Here is a 10,857-nt window from a genome sequence, read left to right on the forward strand (position 1 = left end):
AATAAGAAGCGGGACAGTGTGCTTTAAAAAGAACAGGGCTAGTAATAGGGTTACCTTCACGCCATTACCATGTGGCTCCTACCCACACGTCGTAAACGGACCCGGCAAATGGAAAATATGCTCAACAACCAAAAAACCCAGGCATTCTCCTTTCCATTCTTTTGTGTGTTTTTGAGAGCATATGATATGCCCCTCAAACTCTTTGAATGGCGGAAGGCAAAACGGAAATTATAGGGCACCAAAGCAGGGGCTAGGAAATTCATTTGTACCATTTAGCTTAGCTGTCTCTTTCACTGCAAAATGTGCATCATGTTTTCCATTAGAATTTCATTCCTGTCAGTTATTAATCAATTACCAATTCTCTTGAAAAATCAGGATAATTTAAAAGTATTTTCCATATGATTAGTTAGTTAGGTCATATTTGAATTTTGTCGGCTCAACTGAGTATGATTTTCTCCGAGACATTTTCCACATCAAACCGAAAGCCTAATATTTCTTCCTCTCAAACCCAACCTTTTTAGTGAATTAAAAATATTTTTACAAATTATATCATTTAGAAAACACTAACACGGCACAGCTCGATGTTTAATTTGTGTCCACCTGGATGCGTATGCTTTATCATACAATCTAATAAATATTAATAATTAATGATTAACAAATGACTTTGTAAAAGGAGTAGCACTGTACACCCATTGTGAATAACATAACCCTTAATAATTTTTTAAGAAATTTAAATATCATTAATTAATAATTAATATTTCGCAGGAATCTTTGAGTCTTTGATTGTCACATAGTAATAGTAGCTGCAGCATATTTATTTGACGTGCGAATGAATTAACACTAACATTACTGGGTAACTTCCGCTTTGCCATTCGGACCCCAATGAACTTTCCGGGCTCAGCAGCTCAATTGCCGGGAAGGAGAGTCACTGTCCAGCGAAAAGACCAACATTCGTTATGAGAGGGGCATTTCCGTAAAATCGTGCCACACGGAAAACCTGGCATCGGAAGTATTCCCACACCCAAGCCAAAAAGTCCAAGAACCAATGGAATGCCAAGTAGCCAAAGAGAGAGAATAAAAAGCGAGGGGGTAGAGAGAGAGAGACAGACAGACGGACAAGAGAAAGAAAGTAAGAGCAGCGCGGAGCCTCCGTTCCCCTATACGCCTTCTCTCTCAAGCCAAACCTCTTCCCTGCGATCTGATCGCTCAATTTTTGGAAACACTACTTTGCTGCATTCATTGCGAGTTTGTTTCAAACCCTAAATCACACTTCCCCAGATCAATTTTTTCCCAAGAATCTTTCATTTTACTCTCGTCGATCATCTCATCGACGGCCTCCTTCTTTAGACTAACCCTAAAATGGCCATGAGTGGTACTGCTTCCAATCATTCTCCACGACATTCCCCTGATAACGTTGACAGTCCTCAATCACGGCGTGCAGTGAGGCCTGTTGTTTCTTCGCCGTGGAACCAGGTTGTTCGCGGTGAATCGGAGCCAACTGCTGCTGCTCCTTTGTCTCCGTCGCCTCCGGCGACGCTGGTTGAATCTTCCCCGGTCGTTCCGCCGTCTTTGCCGATGGACGATTCGAGCTCTGTCGGCGAGAGCTTGGACAACGGTAGCGTCCCGAATGGCAATACGGGTAAGAGACCTGCTTGGAACAAGCCGTCCAATGGGGCTGATTCTGAAGCTAAGCCGGTCATGGGAGCTGTGTCTTGGCCCGCCTTATCGGAATCTACCAGAGCAACGATGAAGTCGTCTACTGAATCACCCAAAGGTGGAGTGGATGGATCGTCTGTATCCCAATTGCAGGTTTGGTTTGTACTATTTCTGTTTCTTCGAGCTTGAAAAATGCTAGTGTTTCAAGTACCGTCATCTTTCTGATTTCGGTAAAATTGAAAATTTCAGGCAGTGAGAACAGGGTAGGAAGGCCGATGTCTAATATATTCCTGATCTCGGCAAGGGAGGAATGTTTTTGTCATATATTTATAATTGTTGGAACACTTGGCAAACTGATTATTTATGAGTTTCGTTTTTGTTGGTTTACATTTTTTTTTTTAAATGAGAGCGAAGTGGTAGCTGCTCTGGTTTAGTAGGATATCAATGTTGATTTAGGATTAAATTGGTTTTCTCCCCCTTTTTGGAAGCGCTATATCATAACAGTCTTTTGCTATGTCTTAGCAACCATATAGGCTTGAAAATACATTCTTCTTTAGCATTGCTGGTGTGTGTGTGTGAGAGAGAGAGAGAGAGCGTGATTGCTTGTGTATGTGTGTATATTCTCTTTTTATATGGTTTATATATGCATATATCTGTAGTCTAATCGTTTGAAGTGCCACTTATAGGGTGCTGGAATCACACCTTCCTCTTCAATAAGACAAGTTAGTGATAATGCAAACCCAAACAATGTGGTGCCAACTCGCCAGAAATCAATAAAACGAAATGGTCCAAACGCATCATTTAATGGTGGCCACCAGCAACAATCTGCACCTCAAGGTCAAATAACTGCAACGGGTTTCCACAACACCTCTCCAAAGGACCATACACAAAGAAGTGGATATGTGTCTCAAAACCATAATGTACATGATCACCCACAACAGCGTAATTCATTTAGGAATCGTAATGGTGGTCCTCATCAGCGCGGAGATGGTACTCATCATCATAATTATGGTAGCAGGCGTGAACAAGATCGTGGAAATCAAGATTGGAATACTTACCGTAATTTTAATGGTAGAGACTCTCATATGTCTCCAAGAGTTTTTCCAAGATTTATGAGGCCACCTCCTCCTCCTCCTCCACCTACTTCTGGTCAATTTATTCCCCCACCACCAGTGCGACCTTTTGGTGGCCCTGTGGGATTTCCTGGTAAGCATTATAAATTCAAGATTTTTTTTTGCCTTTCGGATGCGTATATGATCTGTGACTATTTATTTCAGAGTTAACACCTCCAGTGGTATATGTAGCAGCTCCACCCCCAGATTCAATTAGAGGTGTTCCTTTTGCACCACCATTGCCACCTCATGCTATGTTTTTTTCAGCTCCTGATCTTCAGTTACCTGCTAAAATAGTCAACCAGATTGACTACTATTTTAGGTAGTGTTTTCATTGGCCAGATGTTATTTTTCATATGCTTTCTTCCTGTGCTTTTAAACTTCCTTGTTTAAGAAGTTTAACTGTAGATATGCCACGACTTGACTATTGCAGTGGTGAGAATTTAATTAAAGATACATACTTGCGGCTGAACATGGATGAACAGGGTTGGGTCCCAATAAAATTAATAGCAGGCTTCAAGAAAGTAAGTTGTCTGGGGCATTTCATTGCTTATTCCCCTCTGTTTTATTATAAGATGTTAGAGACTTAACTTTTATATTAAAGGCTGCTTTAGTTTCAAAAGGCTAAGCATTATTTAAGGGTCCTCTGTTATCACTTACTGGAAGTTACTTGTTGATTGAAGTCGGTGCTTCTTTGCAAGTAATAGGTCATGATTGTACACAAAAAGTTGAAGTATCTATTGTCTCCCTATGATTGTGGTGTTCCTATAGAATATTATCTGTGGAAAGCATATTATAAAGACAAATTTTGCACTTTAGGATCAAGGTCTTTTAATTGGATTTTGGACAGTGAGGTATGCGCTTTAGTGTGCTTGTTTGTTAAACCTTTTGGAAACAGAAAACAGATATGAAAAAATTTACTTGGAGGGCTTTTACCATTTTCATTTACTCACTGACTAGGCATGCTATTTTAACAATCGGAATGGCATCCAGCTTGTTTGCTCTCTAGGAAATATTTGCAGAGGTCCATGTCTCTAATTTTGCGTGCTTTCCTTGAAATATTTCATACAAGCATCTAGCGTGCTCGGACCTTGACTTTTGTGATTGGATATCATCCATTTTCTGCTTATGATTTTAATATAGTTTGTCTCCAACAATCAATAGGCTCAATCAACTTTTTACTTGATTCTCTGACTCTGATTCTGATTCTGCCGATAGCCCTCACATTTATATGAAAATCATTGCTATTCGGTGTCTGACTTTATGTGGTGCATTCACATCCATTATATACTTGCTAACCAGATATCTCTACGCATTTTGTTCCCAATATAATCAAGCAACTCTTTTGGTTTGATCATTTAGAATTTGCTTTTGTTGATAGAATCTGTGGACTTATACTGCATAGAACCCCCTTTTTTCTTAACTTTTATAACTCAACAGGAAACTATGAGTGCAGAAATAGGTCTTAGATTAGTTTAGACATGAATGCATGCAGTTCCATTTTATGAATAAAAGCTTGTGAACCAAAAACAAGTGCTTAATTTTTGCATATCACAGTTGCACTTGCTGAGTTGAAGATTCAAGTTTTTTTGTTTGTGTTTGTTAAACATGACAAAAAAAGTGTCACGATTCATTGTTTTGTCCGTCTTCAATAAATATTGCAAGATCTGCCTAGGACATGACCTATCCTTGGGAAATAGGTAACCATATCCCGATCTTCTCTGTTCTTTCAAGGAGCCTTCTTTCAAGGACATTAAATGCATTGGAAGAGCAAATCACTAACATCACAATACTCGGATGAAAACAACCAATTGCATCATGTTTCCCAAATCAACCTGCACATCTGAGCAAAAAGTCTCTGACTTTGCCTGCATTACGGGTGGTGTTCCAATCTGTCCAGTCCTGCCATAAAATATATTGAGCTTTATTTGTACTGGCTTCTAAGCTTTGCCTTGTGATCATGACTTGGTAGGGTAAAAATTTGTCTTCAGATTGATGATCATGGTGCTTTGTATAAGCTCTGATTTTATGATGAAGGCATGATGTATTGAGGACCTCTTCCTTAGAAACTTGAATGATCAGAATATCAAGACTGAAGTATTAAACTATCTTTTTTATTTTTGCCAGGAAAGTATTAAACTATCTCTTCAATGTATGTTGAACTTTCTGGAAATTTAGTTACGACTGACTGAGGTGAAATGGTGATATAGATTTGATGTGTATGATTGTATTAATGTTTTGCCCTATTGTGCCCATTTCTCTAACTCTACTTTGGCGGCCTTTAAAGGGCATTGTGTATCATATCTATGCCATATCAATGATTTGTTGAAATATTTTAACTGTCAAAGCTATCTACATCAAGTATTATAAACTATTCTGCTGCTTTAGTTGATGACGCAGATCTGTTTGGCCTGCCACTTCTAATGCCTGAGTATTTTATGTGGCCTTGTTTATCATCCTTTACTGGTTTTCATTGTTCTGCTTTTCAAAGTTTAAAATTATCTCCCCAAACAATATAAAATCCCCTCTACATTGCGGATTGAGTTGTAACATTGATCACTGCTGGATGATAACGTTTATGTCTCTATCAGGTCATGCAGTTGACGGACAACGTCCAGCTTATATTAGACGCTCTTCGAACTTCATCTGTTGTTGAAGTGCAGGTAATTTTCTGTAGCTTGCCTTGAAGGTTGTTATATATTATAATTTTATAACTTGATGTCATAATTTCTTAGTTCATACCATGTTTGTAACTTGTAAGTTTAGGTTAACTCAATACCGACTATATCACAAAATTAAATATAGGCCTGCTGGTAAATTTTATTTGCTCAATAATCTAAAATCAAACTGAACCCAACCTATGAACATCTCTAGACAACATGTTATAGGAATGAGCTTCAATAAGCGTTTGACTGCGAAAGAAACCACATGATGCATGAGAAATCCAACAACTGGAATCAAAATGAAGGTATTCATGCAGCTAGACACTTTGACAGCAAAAAGATTATGAGAAGTGGAATTTTTATGTATAATCAAGTCAGACTACAACCACCAAAAAACCACCACCCACCTACCGGGCTTCAACCACGCCCCACAGGCAGGAAGAGAAGCTGTTGCTTCTCTGGTTTCTTGCTCATGTTGACAGTATCAAAAATATGAAAAGTGTGGATGCTTTTGAAATTTGAGGTTTGCTTGATGAAATGCAGATTTTCATAAGAGAGGACAGTACCATTTAGCAGGTGTTGTTGAACTTGGTAATCTCAGTTTAAACTTGTAATGTTCTGAGTTTTATTCAAGTCATTTGAGTCAACAAGTTTTCTTGGCCTAGAATCTTAAGCTCATATGATTTGTTTGTGTGGATGGGGTTTCAAGTAGATTTTAAGACTTAATATTAGTTTATTTACATCAGGAAATAAGCATTACAATGTATACAAACACGTGCAATGCGGCCTTTCTGGGAATTAAACTTTAATTCTTGATGTGATTTAGATATTGTGATTGTTTTATTAACATGCAAAAGCATAATTTGAAGTATGTATTTATACTCTAGGGTGACAAAATAAGGAGAAAATTTGATTGGAAGAGATGGATCATGCCTACTTCTGTTCCTCCTGATGTCATGGGCTCCCAAAGTCCTGGAAAGGTTAGTCACGACATGCTGCTAGCAGTACGAAATATTTCCTTGGATCATAAAACTAGCAATGATGCTGTGGGACAATTAGATATTCCATCTGACGCTTCACAGAATAAATCTTCATTTGGGGATTTGAACAACCAGCTGCAGCTTTCCACTGCTGAGGGAACTAATGAAGTTGGAATTCAAGGATCTGATCACTCTATTTATGCAAGAAATTAGCTGTAGATGTGCTTTAGCCCAAATTTTGAGAAGAATATTCTTCAGAGGGAGTTGGGAAACAGGAATTTAAGAGTGATCTCACGAAATTTTCACAGATAAAGACTTCGCAGAAGGAGCAATTGGATATATGATATTTTCCGTGGTATTTAGGAAGATGCTATTGAGAAGACAGAGCAAAAGATAACAAGGAAGGAAAACTAGTGGTAAACCACCCCATAAAAAAGGCACGTTTTTCCTCTTTATATATGGAGCTAGTGGCATGACTCTATTAATTGCCTTTTTTTTTTAATGGGGTACGACTCTTTGATGTTGGGATGGTTGTTACTTCAATCTGGGGATTTTTATTTTGCTTCCCCTCACTGCCCCTCAGCTGCTTTTTATAATCTTTGGGGTCGGCATTACACGTGAGATTGTGAGTGTTGAATGATTGGGCCACACAGTTCGTTAACTAGCTCTTTCCTCTGAAGATAAGAAAAGGAGTAAAGATGACTCTGCTGCTGGAGCTTGTCCTACAATTGCATTTTGTCCTTTTTTGGGTCACGTTACATTCAAAATGACATTGATGTTTACATGCTTTTTAGACTTTATGGAATTAAACGTGCACAAATTTTGAAGCATAAATGCCCTCAGTGGGCAGATGAAAACTTAAATTATTCTATCCAGGTTTTAGCTGGATGATGTTGGGGTTTTTATCAATTTGGACTTTGATGTTGCATGTTTCTTAATTCCCACCTCTTGGTTATTTTGTTATCCTGCTTGATTTGTCATTAATTACTCATTGATTATTGATATTTATTTATTAATATGATTTGTATCATTAGTATTTTATCTTGTTTAGTATAACGAGATATTTTTATGTGCATTGCATTTAGTTTGAAAACTGGGCTGTTCATAAAATGTCTGAGATAACTGATATATTCATAAACTAACTTTGGAAATATGTTGTATACTTTAATTTGCATGAAATAAGAGGAAGAGACTGGAATGAGAGGAAGTGCTGTATTGCGTCTGGTTTAAGTTTGTTAAGGTTTCAGATTTTCCCCTTGGTAAAGCTTGCCGTCTTATTACATGTGTGGTCTTCTAATTTTAAAAGGGGTGTTGGGGTAAAAGTGTAAAACCCAAATCATAATTTTAAAAATAATTTTACAGTATACGAAATAAATATATGATAGAAATTACCTCAATTCGTGGGAAAGCACTTTTCTCTGCCAAAAGCCTCCTAAGACTTGCTTTATTTATTTTTCTGGTTTTAATAAATTGTTAGCCTTGAACTTTTTAGATGTGGTGAAAAAATCTTTTAATACTTAATGGAAAATTTATCTTATCAATGAATTTTGCCTTGATTAATCTAATTATTATGATTATAATATTTTCAGGTTTAAATAATGATTCGTTGAAAACAAAATTGAAAATATCTTAAGACAGATTAACAACCTGACAAGTATTTTTAAACTTTAGAAAATTACAACGTCAAAATGGGGGGAGGAAAAAAAGGAAGAGATTTGGAGGCATGTAGGAAAGCGTAGCCTGTAAACTTTAAAATATTTTGAAGGTTTTAATTCTTTATTTCAAGCCTCAAAAGGGATTATGGAAGCAAATCTGAAAAGCGGCGAGCACCTTCATGAGACGCGGACGGAAATCCGAAATTGTGTCCTTACGTAGCTGAAAGTAGGACTGTTTACAGGACAGAACCAGAACAAGCTCGTTCAAGTCCCGTCTTGATGGGTAGGGGTGGGGTTGGGATAGGAAATGTGTGCCCTGTCCTGTTTCAACCAGGTGTTGTCCCGGTCTTCGTAGGATTTTTTGTAGCATGTATTTTATTGCTTTGAGCTTTTTTTTTATCTGAATTGCTTTGAGCTTAGTTCTCATGAAGAAAAGTGCAAATATATAATAATCAGTAACATAATAACTCTAAAATTCATTTTCACCATTCTAAAAATCATAAGCAACTATAAAAACTCTAAATAAATAATAACTATTCAACTACATATGTCTTGAAGGCTATAAATATAAATATTTTATATTACACATGTCTTAAACATTTTGTACTTTTAACATTTAATAATTATAATATTATTAAAAAAATAAAAATATTACTACCGGGACAAGACGATTCCATCCCGTGTCCCATCCCGTCTTGGTCTTATTTTTTGTCCCGTCCTGAAAAAATTTTAAGATTGGTCTATCCCGTTCCAATATGATCAGAAGTGAGATGAGCCTATTTGAACACCTTTTGCTGAAAGCGCTGTGATGATTGGAATCGTATCCATCACATTTGCCCACTGCTTTTTAATTTTATAGAGGCACTTTTCTTTTATTCATTTTATGTTTACTATTCCTATCGATCCCTTTGAAGATGATGATATGTATACATCGCAATTCATGGAAAAGAACTTGTGTGATATGGAAAAAGGATCGGAAAGGAAAAGGAATTTAACCCAAAAAAAGAATTTAAATTGAAAAAATAATTTTATATAATTTCTTTGCATTCATAGTTTTAAAAATTATTAAAGATAATTAAAAAAATAAATCTATGAGTATAAGCTTGGTAATCAAACTGGGTGCAGCAACATAATCACGTTTAATTGGATTAAATAAGAGAACCATTTTAAATTAGTATGAATCGTATGCCATAGACTCTCAACTTACTTGGTTTTTTTTAAATATTTATATGAAAAATAAGTCTATTTGAGAGAGAAATTCAATTCAATAATAATTGTAGTACTAGTAATAACAACGCTTCATGGAATGGGGTTCCAATATTTGTCAACTTTTGACAAGGAACAATGTGCGTCCCATATTGCCACCAGAACTTGATATGACCACTCGCACCAATTTAAGTGAAAAACAAATTCTCCCTTTGAAAAAAGGAAAAAAAAATCACGAAATCTAAATTGCTTGAGTATAATTCGTATAATCTAAATTATTGTCATAATTATGTTTAATCCATCGAAAATGCTTAAAGAAAATTACACGTAGATCAACTAACAAGCACAACTAAGATTTTTAAAAATGGAAGTCCTAAATTAAAATGTCCCAAATGCTTGTAGCCCAGTAGTCCCACCACTTAGCTTCCTGTGTTTACTATTGTACATATATTCCCTCTCCAGAATCAAATGATCTCTATATATCACTGTTATTACCATCTTCTTGCTCGGCAAGATCCAACAGAGCAGCATGGAAGAATTCTGGAAAGACATCAATCACGTTCCTCTCGTCACTGCCCATTATGTTCCTTCTTCTTCTTCTTCATCTGCTTCTCCTCCTTCTTCTTCAGCCTCCAAGCTCCACGAATTCTTCTCCCAACCCTTTCGCATTGACTCGTCCTCGTCTTCTTCCACCAGCTTTGCTTCCTCTGCTTCGCTTTTCCCTTCCTCCTCCCACAAGAGGCTCTCTGCGTCCGACAGCGACCGGCGGAGCAAGCGTATGATCAAGAACCGCGAATCTGCTGCTCGATCTAGAGCTCGCAAGCAGGAAAAATACTGCTTCTTCCACTTCTGATCTTTATAATTAATTTCTTTCCCCATGCTCTCATTTCTGATTTGTGTTCCTTTTCATTTTAACTTCGCTTCTTTCTTCCTGCAGGCTTACACGTACGAGTTGGAGCAAAAGCTCGCTCTCTTAAAGGAAGAGAATGCCATGCTCACAAAACAGCTTGAACAGGTAATTAAGTTCTATATTATTATACGTTCTCCATCAATCATTATACGCACACAAACGCATAAAAACATTTGTTTTGTGCAAATCCTTGTGTGTCTGTGTGAGAAGGTAGTATAATTATTATTGCGATTTTGGTTGCTTTTTGTAGCTGGATGAAGCTCTTGCAACAAACATACACAAGGTGAAGAAGCCGCCGTGTCGAACATTGACGGCTCCATTTTAAGAAGTCTTTCAAGTTCCACCCTTTCGTTTTCTTTTTCAAACAAATCCGAATGTGTCTGAGAGTGGATTCTCTCCCGCCATGCATGTTTTTGTAGCCTTTTTGTTTAGCCAAGTATCATCCATCTCTACATTATATACATATATGTATGTATATATATGTAATGAAGCTCGATTTTCCACTAAAGAACTTGAGATTTAAGATACTTCATTTTCAGCTTAATTAGAGCACTAGCACTTCTTCGTATTAAGTATCGCTTGTTTTATGTAGACAAAATATTGTACGTGTTCTAAATAATATGCTTTAATTACCCGAAGTACCTGGAGAGTTTGAAGTCTTATAATTTCGAGTAC

The 10,857-nt window shown here is 36.9% G+C and overlaps 2 protein-coding genes across 7 annotated transcripts; both read left to right on the forward strand.

Annotated features, from left to right (window-relative positions):
• Window positions 1-1,062: 1,062 nt before the first annotated feature.
• Window positions 1,063-7,374, forward strand: LOC114733339 (la-related protein 1C). Of its 6 annotated transcripts, none has more exons than XM_028920789.1 (7): window positions 1,063-1,809; window positions 2,343-2,862; window positions 2,934-3,090; window positions 3,202-3,292; window positions 5,360-5,431; window positions 6,319-6,411; window positions 6,514-7,374. In XM_028920789.1, exons 1-7 carry the CDS (start codon window positions 1,360-1,362, stop codon window positions 6,622-6,624), a joined length of 1,494 nt encoding a protein of 497 aa, XP_028776622.1. In that variant the 5' UTR covers window positions 1,063-1,359; the 3' UTR covers window positions 6,625-7,374. The 6 variants fall into 6 exon arrangements, with proteins under 6 accessions (XP_028776622.1, XP_028776623.1, XP_028776619.1 ...); XM_028920790.1 differs by having other exon boundaries at window positions 6,547-7,374; XM_028920786.1 differs by having other exon boundaries at window positions 6,319-7,374.
• Window positions 7,375-9,801: 2,427 nt separating this feature from the next.
• LOC114733325 (bZIP transcription factor 27) lies at window positions 9,802-10,626 on the forward strand. Its single transcript, XM_028920770.1, has 3 exons — window positions 9,802-10,098; window positions 10,210-10,287; window positions 10,433-10,626. The coding sequence occupies exons 1-3, from the start codon at window positions 9,802-9,804 to the stop codon at window positions 10,505-10,507; spliced, it is 450 nt and encodes a 149-aa protein (XP_028776603.1). The 3' UTR covers window positions 10,508-10,626.
• The last annotated feature ends 231 nt before the right edge of the window (window positions 10,627-10,857 follow it).

This window comes from Neltuma alba, unplaced genomic scaffold, assembly GCF_004799145.2.
Source record: "Neltuma alba isolate B1F8T4 unplaced genomic scaffold, ASM479914v2 tig00012994_pilon, whole genome shotgun sequence".
NCBI lineage: Eukaryota > Viridiplantae > Streptophyta > Magnoliopsida > Fabales > Fabaceae > Neltuma > Neltuma alba.

Bases quoted from the DNA above. Each gene is read 5' to 3' on its own strand.
- LOC114733339 (XM_028920786.1), top strand. From the start codon at position 1,360: ATGGCCATGAGTGGTACTGCTTCCAATCATTCTCCACGACATTCCCCT. The intron at 3,091-3,201 runs GTAGTGTTTTCA...TGACTATTGCAG, and splicing joins CAGATTGACTACTATTTTAG to TGGTGAGAATTTAATTAAAG. The intron at 3,293-5,359 runs GTAAGTTGTCTG...TGTCTCTATCAG, and splicing joins TAATAGCAGGCTTCAAGAAA to GTCATGCAGTTGACGGACAA.
- LOC114733325 (XM_028920770.1), top strand. From the start codon at position 9,802: ATGGAAGAATTCTGGAAAGACATCAATCACGTTCCTCTCGTCACTGCC. The intron at 10,099-10,209 runs GAAAAATACTGC...TTCTTCCTGCAG, and splicing joins GATCTAGAGCTCGCAAGCAG to GCTTACACGTACGAGTTGGA. The intron at 10,288-10,432 runs GTAATTAAGTTC...TGCTTTTTGTAG, and splicing joins TCACAAAACAGCTTGAACAG to CTGGATGAAGCTCTTGCAAC.